Source organism: Micromys minutus (genome assembly GCF_963924665.1).
Source record: "Micromys minutus genome assembly, chromosome: 1".
Classification (NCBI taxonomy): Eukaryota; Metazoa; Chordata; class Mammalia; order Rodentia; family Muridae; genus Micromys; species Micromys minutus.
This window is the reverse complement of record NC_137969.1, coordinates 108,973-135,188: the sequence shown is the minus strand read 5'-3', so window position 1 is coordinate 135,188 and position 26,216 is coordinate 108,973. Positions and strand designations below refer to the sequence as shown.

Genomic DNA, 26,216 nt, shown 5'->3' with positions numbered 1-26,216 from the left:
CCAGAGAAGATTTATTTTATTACAGATTTTTAAAAGCATTTTGGCATAAAACTATATAAATATATTTTTGTCAGTACTTCATTTTTTAAAGGTTTGATAGTATGCATTGAAATCTTACTAGTTACAATGATCATGGAGTACAAGTAAAACAAAATGTAACATGGAAATAGTCAAAGTTTTCTTGGTATGTGAAGATTAAACATAATAATTTTTAAATACCAAAAATTGCCACAAGACTATCTTCTTAGCTCTTTAGTTATTAATGATTTAGGTCGAGGTGTACCCCATTCTGTGAGGGTGCTATACATTTTGGTATTTTTTTTCTCTAAGAAGGACCAAGGCTTCCAACTTTTGGCCTTTTTGTTTCTGAGCTTCATATGAACTGTGAGTTGCTTCTTGAATATTCAGAGCTTTTTGGGGCTAGTATCCAATAATTAGTGGGTGCATATTATGTCTCTTCTTTTGTGACTAGGTTACCTCACTCAGGATGATATTCTCTAGATGCATCCATTTTTCTAGGAATTTCATAAAGTCATTGTTTTTAATAGCTGAGTAGTATTCCATTGTGTAACTATACCACAATTTCTGTATCCATTCATCTACTGAAGGTCATCTGGGTTCTTTCAGGATTCTGGCTATTATAAATAAGGCTGCTGTGAACATAGTGGAGCATGTGCCCTTGTTATATTGGAACATCTTTGGGGTATATGCCCAGAAGTGGAATAACTTGGTCTTCAGGTAGTACTATGTCCAATTATCTGAGGAACAGTCAGACTGATTTCCAGAGTGGTTGTACCAGCTTACAACCTCACTAACACTGTAGGAGTGTTCCTCTTTAACCACATCCTTGATAGCACCTGCTGTCATCTGAGTTTTTATCTTAGCCATTCTGATTGGTGAGAGATAGGATATAAGGTTTGTTTTGATTTGCATTTCCCTGATGACTAGGGAAGGTGAGCATTTTCTTAGCTCTTTCTCGGCCATTTGATATTCCTCAATTGAAAATTCTTTGTTTAGCTTTGTACCTTATTTTTTAATAGAATTGTTTGATTTTCTGGAGTCTTCTTGTGTTCTCTGTCATATTGGATGTTAGAACTCTATTAGATGTGGGGTTTTTTAAGATACTTTCCCAGTCCATTGGTTGTTGTTTTATTTTCTTAACAGTGTCCTTAGCCTTACAGAACTTTGCAATCTCAATAAGTTCCATTTATCAATTCTTGATCTTAGAGCACAAGCCATTGGTGTTGTGTTCAGGAAAATTTCCCCTGTACCTATTTGTTCCAAGGTTTTCTCCACTTTCTCTTTTAATAGTTTCAGTGTACCTGGTTTTATGTGGAGATCATTAATTCAATAGTACTTGAGCTTTGTACAAGGAGATAAGAAAGGATTTATTTTTATTCTTCTGCATGATGACTGCCAGTTGAGCCAACACCATTTGATGAAGAGGCTGTCCTTTTTCCATTGAATGTTTTCAGCTTTTTTGTCAAAGATCAATTGACCACATGTGTGAGAGTTCATTTCTGGATCTTCTATTCTGTTTCATTGATCTACATGCATATCTGTGTGTGCAAGTACCATGTAGTTTTTAATACAATTGCTTTGTAATATAAGTTGATGTCAGCGATGGTGATTCCCAGAAAAGTTTTCTTGCTGTTGAGAATAGATTTCTATATTCTAGGTTTTTGTTATGCCAGTTGCAAATTGCTTTTTCCAACTCTATGCAGAATTGGTTTGGAATTTTGATAGATATTGCATTGAATCTGTAGATTGCTTTTTGGTAAGATATCCATTTGTACAATGTTAATCCTTTCAATCCATGAGCATGGGAGATCTTTCCTTCTGCTGAAATCTCCAATTTCTTTTTTCAGAGATTTGAAGTTTCTGTCATACAGATTCTTCACATGCTTATTTAGAGTCACACCAAGGTATTTTATATTGTTTGTGACTATTGTGAAGGGTATCTTTTCCCTAATTTCTTTCTCAGCATGTTTGTCCTTTAAGTAGTTAATTTAATATCCAGCCACTTTGCTGAAGTTTTCTATCAGCTGTAAAAGTTCTCTGGTGGAATTTTTTGGGTCACTTAAGTATACTATCATTTTATCTGCAAATAGTGATCATTTGACTCTTTCCTTTCTGATTTGTATCCCTTTGATTTCATTTTGCTGTCTAATTGCTCTGACCAGGACTTTCAGTACTATATTGAGTAGGTAGTCGGAGAGTGGGCAGCCTTGTCTAGTCATCAGGGAACTTTTACAGCTAATAAACAACTTCTGAAAAATGGCTGAATATAAATTTAACTCAAACAAATCAACTTCCTTCTTTTACTCAAAGGTAAATAGGATGAGAAAGAAATTAGGGAATCAACACCCTTCACAATAGTCACAAAGTCTATAATATACTTTGGGGTGACCACATCCTAGCAAGTGAAGGATCTGTATGACCAGAACTTCAAGACTCTGAAGAATAAATTTAAGAAGATATCAGAAAATAGAAAGATCTCCTATGCTCATAGATTATTAGGATCAACATTGTAAATTTGGCCATCTTTCCAAAAGCAATCTACAGATTCAATGGAACAGATTGGGAAAGGATCATTACCGATCCTACATCTGATAGATGGCTAGTATCCAATATATACAAAGAATTCAGGAAGCTAGACTCTAGAGAATCAAATAATCCTATTAAAAAAGAGGTACACAGCTAAGAAAAGAATTCTCAAATGAGAAATATAGAATGGCTGAGAAGCACCTAAAGAAATGCTCAACATCCCTAGTCATCAGGGAAATGCAAATCAAAACAACCCTTATATTCTACTTTACACCAGTCAGAATAGCTAAGATCTAAAACTCAGGTGACAGTAGATGCTGGCAAGGATGTGGAGTAAGAGGAACACTCCTACAGTGTTAGTGGGTTTGTAAGTTGGTACAACCACTCTGGAAATCAGTCTGGCAGTTCCTCAAAAAACTGGAAATTGTAATACCTGAAAACCTAGCTATTCCACTTCTGGGCATATACCCCCAAGATGCTCCAACATATAACAAGGACACATGCTCCACCATGTTCATAGCAGCTTTATTTATAATAGCCCAAAGATAGAAAGAACCTGATGTTTTTCAACAGATGAATGGATACAGAAAGTGTGGTACATATACACAATGGAGTACTTACTACTCAGCTGTTAAAAACAAAGAGTTCATGAAATTTTAGGCAAATAGATAAAACTTAAAGCTGTCATCCTGAGTGAGGTAACTCAGTAACAAAAGAACACTCATGATATTCACTCATTTATAAGTGTATACTAGCCCTTTTACACCCCTCAAATAATCTCAAAATACCCAAGAAACCATCCTCAGAACTTATTAAGCTCTAAAATAATAAATACCAGAATGTGGATGCCTCAGTCCTTCTTAGAAGAGAGAGAAAAACATTCATGTGAGTAAATACAAGGTCAAATAGAGGAGCAGGGATTGAAGAAAAGATATACAGAGACTGCCTCATCTGGAGAACCACCCCATATAGAGCCACCAAACCCATGCACTATTGCTGATTCCAAGAAGTTTTTACTGGCAGGAACCAGACATGGATGTCTCCTCAGAGGCTCTCTTATAGTCATATAGATACAGATGAGGATGCTTGCAGCCAAACATCAGACTGAACACTGGGACCCCAAGGAAACAGCTAGAGAAAGGACTGGAAGATCTGAAGTGTTTGCACCCTCATGGGAAGAACAACACCATCAACAGCAAGGCACTAAGGTGGAGAGACTGATTGGGAGAGGGAGCACCTTCATGGAAGCAAGTTGATGGTGAGGAGGGAGGGGAGTTGGGCAGGAAGTGTATAGCATTTAAAATGTAACTACAGAGAATATCCAATAAAATTGGAAAAAATAAAAATAAAAAATAAAATTAAATTAAAAAAAACAAGAAAGGAAAGTAGTTTGTAGGCAAATGGATGGAACTAGCGACTATCATCCTGAGTGAGGTAACCCAGTATTGATAAGTGGATACTAGACCCAGAAAGCTCTGAATACCAAAGAAACAATTCACAGACATTATTAAGCTCAAACAGAAGGAAGACCAAAATGGGGAAGCCTCAGTCCTTCTTAGAAGGAAGAACAAAACACTCACGAGAGGAAATGAAAGGTCATAAAGAGGACTAGGGATTGAAGAAAAGATCACTCAGAAGCAGCCTCACCATGGGATCTACCACATATGCAGCCACCAAATCCAAGCACTATAGCTGATACTAAGAAATACTTACTGACAGGAACCAGATATAGATGCCTCCTCAGGGACTATGTTAGAGTCATATAGATAGAGCTGAGCATGCTTACAGCTAACCATCAGACTGAATTCTTGGACCTCAATGAGGGTGCTATAGAAAGGATGTAAGGAGCTAAAAAGGGTTGGAACCTCATGAGAAGAACAACATTATCAACCAACCAAACCCTCCAAACCTCCTATGGACTAAATCACCAACCTTTGTGCACACATTGAGAGACCTATTGATCCATTCTCATATGTAGCTGAAGACAGAAGTGTCTGGCATCAATGTGAGAAGAGGCTTTTGGTCCAGGGAGGATATGTTTTCCCAATCTAGGGGAATGTGAAGGCAATGGTGGTGGTGAGGGTGATTCAGAGGGAGTGCACCTTTATGAAGGCAAATGGAGGAGGAGGTATGTTGGGAGTGGGGCAGGGGAAAGGGATAACATCTCAAATGTAAATACAGAGTATCTATTAAAAATATATAAAAATTAAAAGTTCTCTAAGAATAAAAATAAATTATTACATTAAAAAAAGTTGATGAGGACCCCAGTTAAGACTTTTCTGTGGGCTACCTCATTTATTTATAACCAATTAAGATGTTTTTTCTATTTATATGCAAATATTTCTACTTGATGAGGACAGAGAAGAATAATTGTTAAAAAAATTTATAGCACAATCTGTCCTTTTGTTTTGTTTACAAATCAAACCAAGGTTATATAGTTGAATAATAAAGCTAAATCTATTCTTATGACCCTTATTCATGTAACTAATATGTGTTTGATTTAGACTAGTTCTTGTGAGTATAAATGTATGATCAGCATTGCTCTAGAATAGGCTTCTTAATCTTGGCAAGTCTGTGTGTCCTTTATAACAAGTGCTTTAGAAACTGCTCACAGTACAAGTGCCTTTCCCAGATGGGACTGAAAAATGTTTTGTGACTGAATTAATTGAAACACAAGTAAAATTAAGAGGGCCACTGGCTATTTTAAAACTGTACTTTTCTTTATATTGTAGGCTAATGACCGTTATCACTGATTTTAACTCAAGAACATTTGGGTTCTGGATACCTTAAAATGTTTCATGTGGGATTTATGACTTTTAAACATTCTAGTTCTCAAAGCCTTCTTATTTTCCCCTGGTATCTGCCAAATGTAGTCTCAGTGCTCAACAACCTCTACTTGTTCCCAAGAGACCTTTTCTTCTCACCACTTTCCCTCTGGCCACTGAAAAAGGATGATTGTGCTCAGAATTTTCCTAACTATGATATTGTGAAGTGTTTCCCTTAGTCAGCATTCAAATTTTATTTGAAAAATGTATTATTTTATATTGTGAATAACCCTGAAATTTTTATGTGTACATTTGCTATTATCTAATCATGGTGGATGGAGTCTAGCTGGTATTTGGAAAAGCATGAATAGAACAAATTGTTTCTTAGACTCCCTCTTTGTTAAAAGTGTTGGTGATTATACACATATATTATCTTGCTTTTATTTATGGACTCCATTCCATTAAAATTAAAAATTTGATATGTAGCTGAATATATTATTATTTATTTGAGTATAAATATATACTCAAGAAAAAACAGAGTATTGCTCTGTAGTTTTCTGGTTTTACTGCAAAAATAGACAATAATTTTTTATTTTGGCATCTGAAGATGTTATTTGTTAGAAAGAAGAATTTTTCTGGCAGTGTATATGTAAAATCCTAGAGCAAAATATCCAACTAATAAAATTCTACTCCTTGGAATTCTGTAAAATAGCATAGAATCTTCTAAACAATATAAATATATAAAATTCATTCTAACCAAAAAAAAAAGTCAAAATCATTCTAGTCAAAGATTGCAATGAGTCCAGCCAGAAGCAATTAAAATTGTGAAGCTAGTATGACTGTGTATTATACATGTGCAAGGATTTAATTTAAGTTGCACAATGAATTTATTTCTTATTACGTTGTTGGGAAGTCCAAGATTGAAAAACTCTTACCTATCAACTAATCCTTTGCTTCAATAAAGGGTCATCTGTACTCCTTAAATGTGATCCCTCCACACTATAGGTGATAATGGAGACTAGATACTTTTTGTTCTTATTTAGTTCTTGTTTGGTTTCTGACAGCTCACAGAGTATGTATGTCATATGTACTTCTTCAAAACAAGGCTATTGCTTGCTTCAGTAAAGTGTCTTCTACTCCATCCAGGGGACATGTGCTGCAGTGAATGTTTACAAATTGGGAATGTTTTCTGTCGTGTCATGTTTAAAAAAACAGTCTTTCGCAGTGACAAAGAAGGGGCTCACTTTGAAGTCCAGCATAGATGCCCGGATATCCTTCAGTTATCCTGCAGAAGTTTTCAGCTCACCAGTGCTTGTGCAATTAAAGGTAAAAATTCAAAAGGAACATTGACTCCATCTTGTGTCTAGTGGGTCAAAGGTGGCCCTAAAGATTCAGAGCATTCAGGCCTTCTGAATAGTCAAAATGCTAGTTCTCTCTTGGACTTGTAACCACCTACTGTGAGTTCAGTGACAGAGTACATTTTGAGTACATTCTGAAATAAATAAATATTTTCTTTTTTTATAAGGTTTTTCTAAATAGTCTTTGGATTACTTGTTTATTTTATTGGCAAACATGCTGATATCTAGAAGACAATTTCTGACAAATTTTGAGTCATTTATATAAATCCAGATTTCCACACAAATTGGTGGAAAGATAAGAGGCTGCTGGTCTGTTCAAATGTTGATTGCTATGACATTTGGATTTTATTTACTAAAGAAACTTAGCCTTCTTGGAACAGGCCTTTAGTGTATACAAACACTATTTTCATAATATGTATCTCAGAAGATTCATTTTTTCCAGTAATATTCCTTGTCCTCCCAGCCTTGTCTTTCCCATTCTCTCATTTCTATTTCTTTTTTCATGAAATACACTTTTTATTAACCTTACAACCCATTATTTGCCCTTTGTAGCCTCCCAGTACCCTCTCATGCAAATTCTTTCCCCATTCCACCTTCTTCTCTTTTAATAAGGGAAGGCCCCCTCCCCCCAAGTGTCAAATAACAACTCCCACACTCCTTTCTGTCCTACTCTACTACCTGATCCCACCCATACACATCAAATTGACTAGGCAAACTGAGGCCAGACAAGGCTGTCTGTTTAGAGGCAAGGGATCCACAGACAAAAAAGCAGTCTCAAGGACAACCTCTGTTTCAGTTGTTGGGAGATCTACATGAATACAAAGCTGCTCATCTGCCACATATTTGTAGGGGGGTTAGGTCCAGTCTTTGGTTGGTGGGAGCTCCCAAGGATCTAGGCTATTTGACTCTATTCGTCTTCCTGTGGGGTCTCTGTAGTCTTTGGGTCCCTCAATCCTTCCTTTAACTCTTCCTTAAGACTCCCAGAGTTCCATCTAATGCAATTGTTTCCATTGACTGCTTGGTGGAGCCTCTCAGAGGACAGTCATGCTAGGTTCCTGTCTATAAGCATAACAGAGTATCATTAATACTGTCAAGGATTGGTTCTTGCCCATGAGATGGGACTTAATTTGGGGCAGTCATTAGTTGCCCATTCCCCAAGTTTCTGCTCGTTGTCCCTGCACATCTTGTAGGCAGGACACATTTTGGCTTACAGCTTTTATGGATTGGTTTCTGTCCATAACTTTCTAGTGGGCATTCTGTCTGGCTACTGGAAGTGACTACTTAGGATCCATATCCCCCACTACTATGAATCTCAGTTAGAGTTGTCCCCAAAGACCTCTGTTTCCTCTCCCCATCCTAGGTCTCTGGAATTTCCTAAAGATTAACCCCCACCCAAACTATTCTTGCTTTTTGTTCCCCTACTCTTCTTACATATGATCTTCTCCACACTTCCCTCCCCCCAGATCCCCTCTCCCACCCAGTACCCTGCTTCCATCCACCTCAGATAGGTGTTTATTTTGTTTCCCCTTCTGAGAAAGATTCAACCATCCTCCCTTGGGTTCTCCTTGTTATTTGGCTTCTTTGTGTATGTTGATCATAGCACGAATGTCCTGTACTTTATAGCTATTATACACTTATAAGTGAGTACGTTCCATGCATGTCCTTTTGGGTTTGAGTTTCCTTACTCAAGCACTTCTTTAAAGGTGTTTATCATCTGTGGGCATTCTCTGTAGAAATTTTTGAGTCAGTTATGTATATTATAGTATCATCTGTAAAAAGTGATACTTTGACTTTTTCTTTTCCAATTTGTATCCCTTGATCTCCTTTAAATGTCCTATTGCTTTAGCTAGAATTTCAACTACTATATAAAAGAATTATGAAGAGACTGGACAGCCTTGTCATGTCCCTGGTTTTATTGGACATGCTTCAAATTTCTCTTCTTTTAATTTGATGTTGACTATTGGCTTGCTATATATTGCCTTTATATTATTTAGGTATGCATCTTGTATCCCTGCTGTCTCTAAGACTTTTATTGTGAAGAGGGTGTTGCATTTTGTTAAATGCTTTTTTGGCATCAAGTGAGATGATGATGTGGTTTCTTTTGCTTTCAGTTTGTTTATATGGTGGATTATGTTGATGGATTTTCATATATTGAGCCACCCCTGCATCTCTGGGAAAGTACCTATTCATCATGGTGGATAATATCTTTGATTTGTACTTGGATTTGGGTTGAGAGAATTTTGAGTGTTTTTACATCAATGTTCATAAGGGAAATTTCCTATTTTGAATCTTTGTATGGTTTAGGTATCAGGCCTCACAGAATGAGTTTGGTAGTATTCCTTCTTTTCTTTTCTTTTCTTTTTTTTAACAACTTTATTTTAAAAAACAAAGATAAATGAACAAATTTTAGGCATTTTTGCATAAAAGTATATGAGTACATTTTTGTTAGTGCTTGGCTTATTTTTTCAAAGGTTTGATAGTATGCATTAAGGTCTTACTAGTTACAATGAGCAAAAAGTACATGTAAAACAGGCTGAAACCTGGAACTAGAAAAACTTCTCTTGGTGTGTAAGAATTGAGCATGAGTTTTTTTGGTTTTTGTTTGTTTGTTTGTTTTTGTTTTCTTGAAATCCACTCAGTCTGTAAGTTGTTTCTTGGGAGTTCAGAGCTTTCTGGGGTTAGTTACTCATTATCAGTGATTGCATATTATGTCTGTTCTTTTGTGACTGGGTTATCTCACTCAGGATGATATTATCTAAATGCAACTCTTTTCTTAAGAATTTCATAAAGTCATTGTATCTGATAGCTGAGTAGTACTACATTGTGTAAATGTACCACATTTTTTGTATCCATTCATCTACTGAAGGACATCTGGGTTCTTTCCAGCTTCTGGCTATTATAAATAAGGCTGCTATGAACATTGTGGTGGATGTGACTATGTTGTAAATTGGAGTGTCTCTGGGGAATATGCCCAGAAGTGAAATAGCTGGATCATTGGGTAGTACTATGTCCAATTTTCTAAGGAATCACCAGACAGATTTCCAGAGTGGTTGTATCATTTACAACCCCACCAAGAGTGGAGAAGTGTTCCTCTTTCTCCACAACCTCACCAGCATCTGCTGTCATCTGAGTTTTGGATCTTGGCCAATCTGACTGGTGTGAGGTGGAATCTCAGGGTTGTTCTGACTTGCATTTCCCTGATGGCTAAGGATGTCAAGCACTTCCTTAGATGTTTCTCAGGCAATCCATATTCCTCAATTGAGAACATTTTGTTTAGCTCTGTGCCTCATTTTTTAATAGGGTTGTTTGATTCTCTGGTGTCTAGCTTTTTGAGTTCTGTGTATATATTGGATATCAGGCCTCTATCTGATGAGAGCTTGGTAAAATTCTTTTACCAGTCTGTTGGCTGCCGAATTGTTTTCTTGACAGTGTCCTTATCCTTACAGAAAATTTGCAACATCATTAAGTTGTCAAACTTTGACCTTAAAGCACGAGCCATTGGTGTTCTGTTCAGGAAATTCTCTCCTGTGCCTATGTGTTCTAAGGTTTTCCCTATTTACCATCTAATAGTTTCAGTGTACCTGGTTTAATGTGGAGATCTTTGATCTACTTACACTTAAGCTTTGTACAAAGAGATAAGAACGGGTCTATTTTCATTCTTCTGCATGATGTGTGCCAGGTGGACCAACACCATTTGTTGAATAGGCTGTCCTTTTTCCATTGAATGTTTACAGCTCCTTTGTGAAAAAAATCAGGTGACCATATATGTGAGGGCTCATTTCTGGATCTTCTATTCTGTTCCATTGATCCACATGCCTATTTCTGTACTAGTACTATGCAATTTTTAACACAATTGCCTTGTAACATAGCTTGAGGTTGGGGATAGTGATTCCCACAGATGTTTTCTTGTTGTTGAGGACGGTTTCGCTATTCTAGGTCTTTTGTTACTCCGGAAGAAATTGCACAATGCTCTTCACAACTCAAGAATTGGGTTGGAATTTTGATGGGGATTGCATTGAATCTGTAGATTGCTTTTGGTAAGATGGCCATTTTGAATATGCTGATCCTTTCAATCCATGAGCATGGGAGATCTTTCCATTTTCTGAGATTTTCCTCAATTTCCTTTTTTAGAGGTTTAAAGTTCTTGTCATACAGGTCCTTCACTTGCTTAGTTAGAGTCACACCAAGGTATTTCATAGATTTTGTGACTATTGTGAAGGGTATCTTTTACTAATTTCTTTCTCCACATGTTTCTCCTTTGAATATAGGAAGGCTACTGATTTGTTTGAGTTAAATTTATATCCAACCACTTTGCTGAACTTGTTTATAAGCTGTAGGATTTCTCTGGTGGAATTTGTGTTGTTGCTTAAGTACACTATCATTTCATCTGCAAATAGTGATGTTTTTACTTCTTTCTTTCCAATTTGTATCCCTTTGATTTCCTTTTGCTCTCTAATTGCTCTGGCCAGGACTTCCAGTACTATGTTGAATAGGTAGGGGGAGAGTGAGCAGCCTTGTTGAGTCCCTGATTTTAGTTTAATTGCTTCAAGTTTCCCACCATTAAGATTGATGTTGGCTGTTGGTTTGCTGTATATTGCTGTTATTATGTTTAGGTATGGGCCTTGGATTCCTGTTCTTTCCAAGATTTTTAACATAAAGGGCTGTTGGACTTTGTCAAATTCTTTCTCAGCATCTAGTGAGATGACCATGTGTGTTTTTTTTTTTTTTTTTTTTTTTTTTTTTTTTTTTTTTTTGAGTTTCTTTATATGGTGGTTTGCACTGATGGATTTCTGTATATTGAAATATCCCAGTATCCCAGGGATGAATACTACTTGATTATGGTGAATGATCGTTTTGATGTGTTCTTGGATTTGGTTTGCAAGGATTCTTTTGAGTATTTTTGCATCAATGTTCATAAGTGAGATAGATCTGAACTTCTCTTTCTTGTAGAGTCTTTTTGTGGTTTAGGAATGAGGGTTATTGTTGCCTGAAAAATGAGTTAGGTAAGTTTCCATCAGATTATATTTTGTAAAATAGTTTAGAAAGTATTAGTATTATGTTGTCAACAGAAGACTAATAAAATTCTGCATTGAACCAATCTTGACCTGAGGTTTTTTTGGGTGGGAGGCTTATGATAACTGATTCTATTTCTTTAGTTGTTATGGTATTATAGATGGTTTTTCTGGTCCTAATTTAACTTTTGTATCTGGTATTTGTCTAGGAATTCATCCATATCCTCCAGATTTTCCAGGTTTGTTGAAAACTATAGGCTTTTGTAGTAGGATCTGAATTTTCTCAGTTTCAGTTATTATGTATGCACTTTCATTTTTGATTTTGTTAATTGGGATAATCTCTTTGCCCTCTAGTTAGTCTGGCTAAGAAATTATCAATCTTGTTAATTTTCTCAAAGAACCAGTTCTTGGTTTTGTTGATTCTTTGAATGGTTCTTTTTGTTTCTATTTGGTCTATTTCTGCTCTATGTTTGATTATTTTTTGCCATCTACTTGTCTTGTGTGTGTCTGCTTCCTTTTGTTCTAGATCTTTCAATTCTGCTCTGAGGTTGCTAGTGTATGCTCTCTTCAGTTTCTTTTTGGAAGCACTCAGAGCTATGAGTTTTCCTCTCAGTACTGCTTTCATTGCATCCCATAGTTTTGGGTATGTCATGTTTTCGTTTTCATTGAATTCTAGAAAATCCTTAATTTCTTTCTTTATTTCTTCTTTGACCCTACTATCGTTTAATAGAGCATTGTTTAATTTCCATGTGTATATGTACTTTTTGTTGTCTTTGCTGTTATTAAAGACTAGTCTTAGACCATGTTGATCTAAAAGGATGCATGGGAGTATTTCAATCTTCTTATATCGATTGAGGCTCATTCTGTGTCCAATTATGTGGTCAATTTTTGAAAATGTGCCATGAGGTCCTGAGAAGAAGGTGTATTTGTTTACTTTAGGATGATACCTTCTGTAGATATCTATTAATTCCAGTTGATTCATAGTCTCTGCTAGTTTTACTGTGTTCTTGTTCAGTTTCTGTTTCCATAATATTTCCATTGGTGAGAATGGGATATTAAAGTCTCCCACTATTATTGTGTGGGGTGAAATGCACTTGGCATTTTGACTATTATGTGTTGGGAGGAATTTCTTTTCTGGTCCAACCTATTTGGAGTTCTGTAGGCTTCATTTATGCTCGTGGTCATCTCATTCTTAAGTGTAGGGAAGTTTTCTTCTACAATTTTGTTGAAGATATTTACTCTGCCACTTAGTTGATATTATTCGCCCTCTTCTATTCCTATTATCCTTAGGTTTGGTCTTCTCATTCTGTCCTGGATCTCCTGCACATTATGGGTTAGGATCTTTTTGGTTTTGCATCTTCTTTGACTGTTTTGTCTATGTTATCAATGTTGTCTTCGGCCCCCGAGATTCTCTCTTCCATTTCTTGTAGTCTATTGGAAATGCTTGCATCTGTGACTCCTGATTCCTTTTATAGGATTTCTACCTCTATGGTTGTCTCTTTTACTGTTTTCTTTATTGTGTCCATTTCTGTTTTAAATTCCTTCTTCCATTTCTTCATCTCTTTGGTTCTGTTTTTTTCTACTTCTTTGAGTTCTTTGAGTATTTTCCTTGTTTCTTCTTTAAAAGCTTCTAATTCTTTATGCTTTTCCTCCTGTTCTTGTTGAAGTATCTCTATCATAATCTTGAGGAAGGATTTCGATTCTGAGTCTTAATTTTCTACAGTGTTTGGCATTCTGCTGTTTGTTGTGATGGGAGAGCTGGGTACTAGTGTTGCCGGGTTGTCTTGGTTTCGCTGGGGTACATTCTTTCACTTTCCTTTTGCCATCTTGTTTTCAGGGATTGGTTCTCACCTTTCCCTTGTACCTGGCCTGTGTCCCTGGTTCTCCACTGGTCCTGGTGGTGGATCGTCTGAGCCCTGTTCTCCACTCAAAACCGGCTGGCTGGGAACAGAGGGTCCAGTGCTGGGTTCCTCGTCCCTGGATCAGGCAGGGCAGGTGCACACTTTCTGCTCATGCTCGGCAAGGATCTCTCTGTCCCCTGGCTAGTCAGAACCCTTTTTTCATTTTCCTTCTTTTCTATTTTGTGGAATAGATTATGGAGTTTTGGTATTAGTTCAGTTCTGAAAACTGAGAAGAATTCTGCACTAAAACTATCTGGTCTAGGACTTTTTGTGATTGGGAGATTTTTAATAACTGCTTCTATTTCTTTTGTGGTTTAGAACTATTCATATAGTTTATCCAATCATTATATAGCTTTGGTAATTTCTATCTGCTTAGAAAACTATCCATCTCATTTAGATTTTCCAATTTTGTAAAGTACAGTCTTTTGAAGTAAGACCTAATGATTCTTTAAATCTCCTCAGTATCTGTTGTTATATGTCCCTTTTAATTTCTGATTTTGTTAATTTGGATAGTGTCTTTCTGCCTTTTATTTAGTTTAGCAAAGGGTTTGTCTATCTTGTTGATTTTTTTTTCAAAGAACCAGCTCATGGTTTCCCTGATTATTTGTATTATTCTCTTTATCTCCAATTGTTTTATTTAAGCCCCAAATTTGATTATTTTCTGCCATCTACTATATGTGTGTCTTTTCTTATTTTTTTCCAGAGCCTTCAGATGTACTTTTACTTTGTTAGTATGAGAGCTCTCCAAATGCTTTATGAGTGCACTTGGTGCTATGAACTTTCCTTTTAAGAGTGCTTCCCTATTGTCCCATAATTTTGGGTAGGTTGTGACTCTATTTTCCCTGAGCTCTAGAAAATCCTTTTAATTTCTTTCTTTATTTTGTTTCCGGATCCAGTGATCATTAAGTACAGAGTTTTTAAATTTCCATGAATGTGTAGTCTTTATGTTGTTTCTGTTGTTGTTAAAGTATAGCTTTAATACCTGGTGATCTGATAAAATGAATGGGGTTATTTCAATCTCTTATATCTGTTCAGGTTTGCTTTGTGACTGAGTATATTCTCAATTTTTGAGAAAGTTCCATGAGATTATTAGAATAAGGTATATTCTTTTGTGTGTAGGTAAAACATTCCTTAGATAACTGTTAAGTCCATTATTATGTCTTTTTGTAGGTTAGTAAAATCGTCTTCAATGATTATTTTGAAAATGTTTTCTGGGATTTTGAGCTGGGAATCTTCCTACTCTTCCTTATCCTCATCAACCTCCTCATCCTTTTATTAATCATACTATTAAGCAGGGTCTTTTCATAGTATCCTAAATTTCCTGGATTTTTTTGTTATAACCATTTTAGATTTTTTTATTTTCTTTGACTGATGTATTGATTTCTGTTATTCTTTTATACCTGAGATTCTGTCTTCTACCTCCTATATTGTGTTGGTGTGGGTCTGTATTTTCCCTTCTCTTTCCTAGATTTTCCTAGATTTGCCTCAATTTATGTTTTCTTTATTGATTCTGTTTCCCCTTTCAGATCTTGGACAGTTTGATCCATATCCTTCATTTGTTTGGTTGCATGTTCCTGTATTTCCTTGTATTTATTTACTTTCTCTTTTAATGCTTCTACCTGTTTGAATGTATTTTGCTGTAAGATATTTATTCATGTCCTATTTAAAGACATCTGTCATTTTTAAGATTGGATTTAAGATCTTCTTGTTCTTCAGTTTCAATAAGATAGCCAGTGATTATTGTAGCAGGTTATCTGGGCTCTTGTGATGCCCTGGATCTTGTTGATTTTGTTATTATGCTGTTCTTTTTTTTTTTTTTTTCACACCCAGAACAGGAATGAATGTTCTTTTTTATTCATTTCTACTGATTCTGCTTTGCCTTGAGAATCATATAATATGCTGTACAATATTTCTGCAAAACCTAGCACAACAAGTCTTTAAAATACAGTTTTACATTTCTTTTACATACAATAACATTTAGTTCTTAATAGGATAGAACTTGGTGACTTTTAGTCTAGTCAAGAAGTTATGCAACTATTGCCACTTCCTAATCACAGAACATTTTCATCTTCCTCAAAGGAAATCCCACATTGCACAGCAGCCAATCGCCATCATTCCTTCCCTTCTGCTTTTGATAGTCATTCTTTTATTTTCTAGAAATAAGGCAAATGCAATTTGCCTTATTATTTATATTGCTCATGACGTTATCACATATAAGATGGTATCAATTCTTTTTTATTTATACACAAAATGCTATTTATTTATTTATTCTCTTTTTAATTAGATACTCTGTATTTACATTTGAGATGTTATCCCTTTACCCCACCCTACTCCCATCCTCCCTCCACCTCCAGTTGACTTCACAAAGGTGCAGTACCTTCTGATCCCCCTCTCCACCCCATTGCATTGGCATTCCCCTACATTGGGATAACATGCCCTCTCTGGAACAAAAGCCTCTGCTCACATTGATGCCAGACTCTGCTATCTTCACCTACATACGAAACTGGATTAATAGGTCTCTCAAAGTGCGCATAAAGATTGGTGTTTTACTCTATGGGGTGTTATCAATTCTTACCTATAATACAGTTTTTTTTTAAACGATTTTATTTTTCAAAACAAAGATAGATGTAAAGATTTTAAACATCTTTTGCTTAAAATTATACATTTTTGTCAGTACTGTTTTTTCAGACATTAAAATAAATTTTACATAAAACCATGTGAACATGTTTTTTAGTCGGTATTTGATTTTTTTCAAGGGCTTGACAGTATGCATTGAAAACGTACTAGTTGCAATAAGCGTAAAGTACATGCAAAACAAAACGCAACATGGAAATAGTCAAAGTCTTCTTGTTTTGTGAATATATGTATAGTTTTTGTTTTCTTTATTTCTTGGACTTCATACAGTCTGTGAGTTGTTTCTGGGGGAGTGCAAGCCTCTGGGGTTAGCATCCCACTATCAGTGACTGCATATTATGTCTGTTCTTTTGTGACTGGGTTATCTCACTCAGGATGATCTTCTCTAGATGCAGCCATTTTCTTAAGAATTTGGTTAAGTCATTGTTTCTGGTGGCTGAGTAGTATTCCATTGTGTATATGTACCACAATTTTTGTATCCATTCGTCTTCTGAAGGACATCTGGGTTCCTTCCAGCTTCTGGCTATTATAAATAGAGCCGCTATGAACATTGTGGTGCATATATCTTTGTTGTGTATTAAAGTGTCTCTGGGGTATATGCCCAGAAGTGGAATAGCTGGGTCTTCAGGTAGTACTATATTCAATTTTCTGAGGTATCGCCAGACCGATTTCCAGAGTGGTTGTATTAGCTTGCAACCCCACCAACAGTTGAGAAGTGTTCCTATTTCTCCGCAGCCTCGCCAGCATCTGCTGTCATCTGAGTTTTGGATCTTGGCCAATCTGACTGGAGTGAGGTGGAATCTTAGGGTTGTTTTGATTTGCATTTCCCTGATGGCTAAGGATGTCGAGCACTTCCTCAGATGTTTTTTGGCCATTCGGAGTTCCTCAACTGAAATAGATTTGTTTAGCTCTGTACCCCATTTTATAATAGGGTTATTTGATTCTCTGGTGTCGAGCTTTTTGAGTTCCTTGTACACCTTAGATATTAGGCCTCTATCTGATGTGGTGTTGGTAAAGATCTTTTCCCATTCTGTTGGTTGCCGTTTTGTTTTCTTGACGATTTCCTTAGCCTTACAGAAACTTTGCAATCTCATTAAGTCCCATTTGTTAATCTTTGACCTTAGAGCTTGAGCCATTGGTGTTTTGTTTAGGAAATTTTCTCCTGTGCCTATGTGTTCTAAGGTTTTCCCTACTTTCTCATCTAATAATTCCAGTGTATCAGGTTTAATGTGGAGATCTTTAATCCACTTACACTTGAGCTTTGTACAAGGAGATAAGAACGGGTCTATTTTCATTCTTCTGCATGTTGAGTGCCAGTTGGACCAGCACCATTTGTTGAATAGGCTGTCCTTTTTCCATTGAATGTTTACTGCTCCTTTGTCAAAAATCAGGTGACCATATACATGAGGGCTCATTTCTGAATCTTCTATTCTATTCCATTGATCCACTTGCCTATTTCTGTACCAGTACCATGCAGTTTTCAGCACAATTGCCTTGTAATATAGCTTGAGGTCAGGGATAGTGATTCCCACTGATGTTTTTTTGTTGTTGAGGATGGTTTTTGCTATTCTAGGTCTTTTGTTATTCCAGATGAAATTGCACATTGATATTTCCAATTCCATGAAGAACTGGGTTGGAATTTTGATGGGGATTGCATTGAATCTGTAGATTGCTTTTGGTAGGATGGCCATTTTTAAGATGTTGATCTTTCCAATCCATGAGCATGGGAGATCTTTCCATTTTCTGAGATCCTCCTCAATTTCTTTCTTCAGAGGTTTGAAGTTCTTGTCATACAGGTCCTTCACTTCCTTAGTTAGAGTCACACCAAGGTATTTCACAGTTTTTGTAACTATTGTGAAGGGTACCTTTTCCCCAATTTCTTTCTCCACATGTTTGTTTTTTGAGTATAGGAATGCTACTGATTTGTTTGAGTTAATTTTGTATCCGGCCACTTTGCTGAACTTGTTTATCAGCTGTAGGAGTTCTGTGGTGGAATTTTTGGGGTCACTCAAGTACATTATCATGTCATCGGCAAAGAGTGATGTTTTTATCTCTTCCTTTCCGATTTGTATCCCCTTGATCTCCTTTTGCTGTCTAATTGCTCCAGCCAGGACTTCCAGTACTATGTTGAATAGGTAGGGAGAGAGTGGGCAGCCTTGTCGAGTCCCTGATTTTAGTGGGATTGCTTCAAGTTTCTCGCCATTAAGTTTGATGTTGGCTGTTGGTTTGCTGTATATTGCTTTTATTATGTTTAAATATGGGCCTTGGATTCCTGTTCTTTCCAGGACTTTTAACATGAAGGGGTGTTGGATTTTGTCGAATGCTTTCTCAGCGTCTAGTGAGATGACCATGTGATTTTGGTCTTTAAGTTTGTTTATATGGTGGATTACATTGATGGATTTCCTTATGTTAAACCATCCCTGCATCCCAGGAATGAATCCTACTTGGTCATGATGAATGATGGTTTTGATGTGTTCTTGGATTCGGTTTGCAAGGATTTTGTTGAGTATTTTTGCATCAATGTTCATAAGTGAGATTGGTCTGAAGTTCTCTTTCCTTGTAGGGTCTTTGTGTGGCTTAGGTACGAGGGTTATTGTAGCCTCAAAAAATGAGTTGGGTAATATTCCATCTGATTCTATCTTTTGGAATAGCTTGGTGAATATTGGTGTTATATCCCCAATAAGTGTCTGATAAAATTCTGCACTGAACCCGTCTAGACCTGGGCTTTTTTTGGTTGGGAGGCTTTTGATGACTTCTTCTATTTCTTTAGGTGTTATAGGGTTATTTAGATGGTTTACTTGGTCCTGGTTCAACTTTGGTACCTTGTATCTGTCTAGGAATTCGTCCATTTCCTCCAGATTTTCCAATTTTGTGGAGTATAAGTTTTTGTAGTAGGATCTGATGATTTCTTGAATTTCCTTAGTTTCAGTTGTTATGTCACCACTTTCCTTTCTGATTTTGTTAATTTGGATACTCTCTCTTTGCCCTTTAGTTAGTCTGGCTAGGGGTTTATCAATCTTGTTGATTTTCTCAAAGAACCAACTCTTTGTTTTGTTGATTTTTTCAATGGTTTTTTTTTGTTTCTATTTGGTCTATTTCTGCCCTAATTTTGATTATTTCTTGCCGTCTAATCTTTTTGGGTAAATCTGCTTCCTTTTGTTCTAGGGCTTTTAGCTGTGCTGTCAGGTTGCTGATGTGAGCTCTCTCCAGTTTCTTCTTGGAAGCACTTAGAGCAATGAGTTTTCCTCTCAATACTGCTTTCATTGCATCCCATAGGTTTGGGTATGTTGTGTTTTCGTTTTTGTTGAATTCTAGAAAATCCTTAATTTCTTTCTTTATTTCTTCTTTGACCCTGCTATCCTTTAGCAGAGTGTTGTTTAGTTTCCATGTGTATGTGGGCATTTTGTTGTCTTTGTTGTTGTTAAAGACCAGCCGTAGACCATGGTGATCTGAGAGGATGCATGGGAGTATTTCAATCTTCTTATATCGATGAAGGCTCGTTCTGTGTCCAATTATGTGGTCAATTTTCGAGAAGGTGCCATGGGGTGGTGAGAAGAAGGTGTATTCTTTTACTTTAGGATAGTATGTTCTGTATATATCTATTAATTCTAGTTGGTTCAAAGTCTCTGCTAGTTTTGCAGTGTCCTTGTTCAGTTTTTGTTTCCCTGATCTGTCCATTGGTGAGAGTGGGGTGTTAAAGTCTCCCACTATTATTGTGTGGGGTGAAATGTATTTTTTGAGCTTTAGTAGAGTTTCTTTTATGAATGTGGGTGATTTTTTATTTGGAGCATATATGTTAAGGATTGAGAGTTCCTCCTGACAGATTTCCCCGGTAATGAGTAAAAAGTGTCCTTCTTTATCTTTTTTGATAACTTTTGGTTGGAAATTTACTTTATTCGATATTAAAATAGCCACTCCAGCTTTCTTCTTGGAGCTGTTTGCTTGGAAGTTTTTTTCCCACCCTTTTACTGTGAGATAGTGTCTGTCTCTGTCTCTGAGATGAGTTTCCTGTATGCAGCAAAAGGCTGGATTTTGTTTATGTATCCAGTCTGATAGTCTGTGTCTCTTTATTGGGGAGTTGAGCCCATTTATGTTAATAGATATCAAGGAATAATTGTTTCTGTATCCTGCCATTTTTGCTTTTTTGGGTTGAGTTGTGTCCGTGTTTTTTTTCTTTTTTTAGTTTTCTTGTTTAGGAGTTTTCTTGTTTTTACTAGGCTGTATTTTCCCTCCTTGTATTGGGTTTTCCACCTGTAATTCGTTGTAGTGCTGGGTTTGTGGTCATATATTGTGTGAATTTTGATTTGTCTTGAAATATCTTTGTCTCTCCATCGATGGTGATTGATAGTTTTGCTGGGTATAGCAGCTTGGGCTGGCACTTGTGCTCTCTTAAGGAGTGCATGATGTCTGTCCAGGCTCTTCTAGCTTTCATAGTCTCTGCTGAGAAATCGGGTGTGAGTCTGATTGGTCTGCCTTTATAAGTTACCTGACCTTTTTCCCTTACTGCTTTTAGTATTCTTTCTTTACTTTGGGCACTTGATGTTTTTACTATTATGTGTCGGGAGGTATTTCTTTTCTGGTCCAACCTATTTGGAGTTCTGAAGGCTTCTTTTATGCTCGTGGTCATCTCATTCTTGAGGGTAGGGAAGTTTTCTTCTATGATTTTGTTGAAGATATTTACTGTGCCTCTTAGTTGATACTCTTCTCCCTCTTCTATTCCTATTATCCTTAGGTTCTGTCTTCTCATTGTGTCTTGTATTTCCTGGACATTTTGGGTTAGGAGCTTTTTGTTTTTTGCATCTTCTCTGGCTGTTTTGTCTATGTTTGCAATGTTGTCTTCTGCCCCCGAGATTCTCTCCTCGATCTCTTGTAATCTGTTGGAAATGCTTGCTTCTGTGACTCCTGATTTCTTTTTTTGGTGTTCTGACTCTAGGGTTATCTCTTTTAGCGCTTTTTTTATTGTGTCAATTTCTGTTTTAATTTCCCTCTTCCATTCCTTTATTTCCTTGGTTCTGTTTTTGTCTCGTTCTTTGAGTTCTTTGAGTGTTTTTCTTGTTTCTTCTTTAAAAGCTTCTGAATCTTTTTGCTTTTCCTCCCTTTCTTGTTTAAGTAACTCTATCAGCGTCTTGAGACATGTTTTCAGGTCTGTGTCTTCTTTCTCTGGAGTGTTTGGAATTCCTATGTTTGCTACTATCGGAGAGCTGGGTTCTGGTGTTGCTAGATTGTCTTGGTTTCCTTGGGATATACTCTTTCTCTTTCCTCTTGCCATTTTGTTGTCTGTGATATGTTCTTGCCTTTCCCTTGTATCTGGTCTGTGTCCCTGGTACACTTTCCGTGTGCACTCCTCAGAGATCTCTCTACTCCCCAGCAGCCCAGGTTCCGGGTGGCAGCTGGGCCAGGCTCTGCTCTGCATACTGAAGTCACCTCCGGGTGGGAACAGATGTTCCTAAGATTTGTTCCTGGTCACAGTAGCTCAGCCTGTAGGAGCCGCCTTTCCGGCTGGTGGTTGGGCCAGGCTCTGCTCTGCGACCTGAAGTCGTCTCCGGGTGGGAACAGAAGTTCCTAAGATCTGTTCACGGTTACTGGATCGGGGAGGACAGGGCAGGTCAGGGCAGGGGGTGCCCTTTCCGTGTGCACTCCGCAGAGATCCCTCTGCTCCCCCGCAGCCTAGGTCTCCCACTCACCAGTTGCTCAGCCTGTACGAGCCGCCTTTCTGGCTGGAGCCGCCTTTCCGGCTGGTGGTTGGGCCAGGCTCTGCTCTGCGACCTGAAGTCCTCTCCGGGTGGGAACAGAAGTTCCTAAGATCTGTTCCAGGTCTCAGTAGCTCAGCCTGTAAGAGCCGCCTTTCTGGCTCGAGCCCCCTTTCCTATTATGCTGTTCTTAAGGCATCTGGTTTTCCTTAGTTGGCTGGATATTTCTGATGGCAGTAGGACTTTTCAGGAAGGTGAGGGGAGCTACGAGAGCAATAATGGAGGTCAGAGTGCCCTACTATCTTAGTTTGGCTGTGCCTCAGGAAGACCCCACTCTGTAGTTTATGTCATGAGAGATCCTTACTCAGCAGTCTGTGTCTCAGTCAGACCCAGCTGTGGTGTGATGCAGATGATCCAGCTAGGATGGTGGTGAGGCAAGGTTTCATGTTGATCAGTTTTGGGCCTCCTGAAGGTTTAGTGAGGAGACAGGGAATTCTTGGTATCTCACAAGTCTACTCTGGACCAAAGAGCCAGGCTAGAGCTAAACAATCTTTTTCCTACTTTTTAGGGTTTTTTTTTTTTAACACCATTATTTTAAAAAACAAAGATACATGTACAAATTTTAAGCATTTTTGCATAAAAGTATACAAATACATTTTTGTCAGTGCTTGGCTTTTTTTTTTTTTTACAAAGGTTTGATAGTGTGCATTAAGGTCTTACTAGTTACAATGAGCATAAAGTACATGTAAAACAGGATGTAACCCATAATTAGTCAGTTTTCTTAATGTGTAAAGATTGAGCATAATGTTTTTTTCTTTTTCTTTTTTTTTTTCCTTGAACTTCACACAGTCTGTGAGTTGTTTCTGGGTTAGATGTTTTTAATCGCAAGTAGTAAGTCAGGAGAGATTAAGAAAAAAGGCATATTTGTAATATTTCATTCACAAATACTTTCTATAAACTTTGAATATGTCAGTTTTTTATTATTTGCCATTTTATGTTAGAAGAACTGAAGTAAATACAGTCTTGTTTTTCACTTTTGTGCCTATCATAATCCAAGAATAGTTATAAGTAGAAATTACATGAACATTCACTTTCTGTTTGATTATGTTGTTTATGTTTTAGACTATTTCTAAAACACACACAAACATTTACATACACACACGTGTGTATTTTAAAAGATTTTATTCAGTTATATACTTTTACATAAACTATTTTCTTTCCAGGCAAAAATATGCAGAGAGACATAAACATATGGTCTCTAAAATTTTCAGAAAATTATTTTAGGGGCATATTAATATTTGCAACTTCTAACTATATTGTGCATATGTATGCTTGAGTATCTATAGATGTGCATGGAAATATGTTTCTTTCTTCTTTGTTTAGGTCCAGCCAGTTGATCCTTCTCTATTGTCATATTTAAAAGCACACCAAGATCCTTCCTATTCAGTAGTATCTACCAGTCCACTTATCTACATCCAGCATCCATCAACCCATCCCTTTCAGAAGCCAGTCACTATATGCCTCCCTTGTTCTCTCCCTGAAAAAAAGAGCCTTGAGTCTGAGAAGGATCACAGGAGACCAGAGAGTGTGACAGGGCACAAGAGCCTGCCAACACCCTCCTACTTCAACAGGTGAGTTGAAGACGTTACTATTGCTAACTGACTTATTTCCATCATCATATACCTACTGCCATATGCTATGTAATTTCTTCACATTCCAGTTCAAAACACCCAAAATGTTAAAAAAAAAAACATACTTTGACCTCTAAAAGTGTACTTTAAGACAATATTTAAATAATTGTTTTAAATATTTCTTCAGTGTTTGTATTTGTATTTGTCACCTATTAAAAGTTTCTAAATTCCCAATAGTCTCTTCCTGCCTATTAATTTTTTCTATCACTGTCTTTGCTTTTTAAAAAATTTATGAATATTTATTTTCACTTTTGTTTATTAATTTTAATATCCTTAGTCTTGAGAGTTTCTATTTGTAGCTATTATTTCTGTTAGCTGTCACTCATGGCTCTATTTCTGTATTTGGAAACTTGAAATGTGTGCACATGTACTATAAGATTTCCACTGGCATGAAATGGAGATGATTTCCTCAGATAATATTTAGTTCAACCTCTGTTGAGATCTAGCTGCTATTTCCAAGGGACTACTTTCAACAGTCTCAATATGCTAAGCCTTCATGATCACTTTTCCAGTATGACTGGTTCTAAGTATGGTGAGCTTCATAGATTTCCTACTTGATGTTTCTTGGTTAATGGACAGGTATTTGCCCACATAAAAATTCTAGTTTGATTGTTTCTTCTGCTACAACTCTGACCTTACATATTTTTTATGAAAACTTTGGAAAATTCTTTTCGATTCCCCTGCTTCATGCAACCAAAATATTATATATATAATCATATTTATTATTATCTAAATGTTTTAGTTTAGTTTGTAGAAAAAATACTCTCAAATTATTCATCTTCAACTGGTTATTTACCAATTTGTGTTATATATATACATATATTGCTTTTAGAGAATCAACTGAAGAAAGAAATAGGAATGGTATAGATGGTAAAATCACACATGGTATGTAGCAGTAAATATTAAACAATGGATTAATCTTTTAATCTATGCTAATGCTGGCTCTTGTAGGGCCACATGACACTGCTGGGTATCTCTCTCTTAGCCGCCTCTAAGAACTCAGGCATGGTTTACTCTACCCATCCCTGCTACTTCTGTTCTGGGTGGCTTACGACTGCCCCAGGGTGTTGTTTTCAATCACTTTCCTCCACCACTCAGTAAAAATAGGACTCCACAATCATTAACTTATCAAACAGGTTTATATGTTAAAGTCTCAATCCACAAACCCTCTACTCAATAAGCTTACAACCCGTGGACAAAAATATAAACTGCCTATCTATATAAGATAACTAGACCATAGAAACCCTTAGAAATAATCACAATTCAGAAAACAGGATTTGGGGATTGGCATCATCCTCAGATATCATTTTCCTTCAGCAAGTTTGCCATCAATTCTGTAAGCTGAAATACCATTTTAATGTATTCCCTCCCAGTCAATAATGTTCTGTTTAGTCAAAACACACACACACACACACACACACACACACACACACAAGCAAACACACATTCATGACACAAAGTACATCAAGTAATGAATTTTGTGATTAGTGTAACTAGGACTAAGAACAATGTCATTTATGCAAGATTCTCAAAAGTTTATGACTTAATAATTTTAAAAAGATAGTTGAATCAAGAAAATACTTTTTTTTTCAATGGCTAAGCAGATAGGAGTAGTGACTATTCTTCCAGAGAACCCAGGTTCAATTCCCAGCACCCATTTAGCACCTCACAACTGTCTCTAATTACAAGATCTGACACACTCACATAGTCATATATACATGCAAAAAACCAATGTGCATAAAATAGTAAGAAGTCATTTGACTTGAAATCCTAAAGTGATTATATTGGTAACAAATATTAAACTCAGAGTACAAAATTCAACCTAAGACATGTTCACAAATTTAAAAATAAATTTTAAAAATGTACAGAACAGACTATTGGCAATTCATCACTATGCTACATACCCTAGGCAGTATGACTATGCACATCATCCTTGTCCATTTACTCTCTGTCTTAGAATTTTTATTGTTGAGATGACCCCTGTGACCAAAACCCACCTGAGGAGAAAAGGTTTTATCTGTTTTATATTTCTACATCATTGTCCATTATTAATGAAAGAAGTTTGGGCAGGAACTTAAATAGGGACTATAGAGTAATGCTTGATCAGCCTGGTTTTTGTTGTTGTTGTTTGTTTTTCTTAATACAACCCAGGAGCATGTGAAGAAGGGTGGCAACACTCACAGTGGCCTATTTCACATCACCATGATTTACAAAAATGCTTTACAGACTTGCCTACAGATGATATGATGAAGCATATTTGAAATCAAATGAAATATTCTCTTCCTGGGTAACTCTGATGTGTGTTAAGCTGACAAAAAGTAGGGAGGAAGAACTTCTATATTAAACCAGCTCCATCATCAGCACACATACTTTATAAAGAGAATTGTTTTACATTTTTGAGTGAAGAAAACCTATATAAAAATAAGTACTTTTTATTTTTATCTGAGAAAAATTAATCCTAAGATGTTAATCACATTCACATTTAAAAGCCTGTGCCTTATATATACTGTAAAAATAATGTTCTGAAAGTAAAATGTGCTATGAGAATTTTAATGATTGCTTGCAGCACATTGTTTTCTTAAAGATTAATAGCATGCTTATTTTAGTGAGCATCTCAA

The 26,216-nt window shown here is 36.6% G+C and overlaps 1 protein-coding gene across 1 annotated transcript in view; it reads left to right on the top strand.

Annotated features, from left to right (window-relative positions):
* DTHD1 (death domain containing 1) overlaps positions 1 to 26,216 on the top strand; it is a gene marked incomplete at both ends in the record, with an annotated part of 106,195 nt that overhangs the window by 20,341 nt on the left and 59,638 nt on the right. Inside the window, 2 exons of the mRNA XM_080938278.1 lie at positions 6,459 to 6,638; positions 23,291 to 23,538. Of these exons, the coding sequence (XP_080794404.1) occupies positions 6,459 to 6,638; positions 23,291 to 23,538 (428 nt within the window). The remainder of the gene's footprint in view (positions 1 to 6,458; positions 6,639 to 23,290; positions 23,539 to 26,216) is intronic.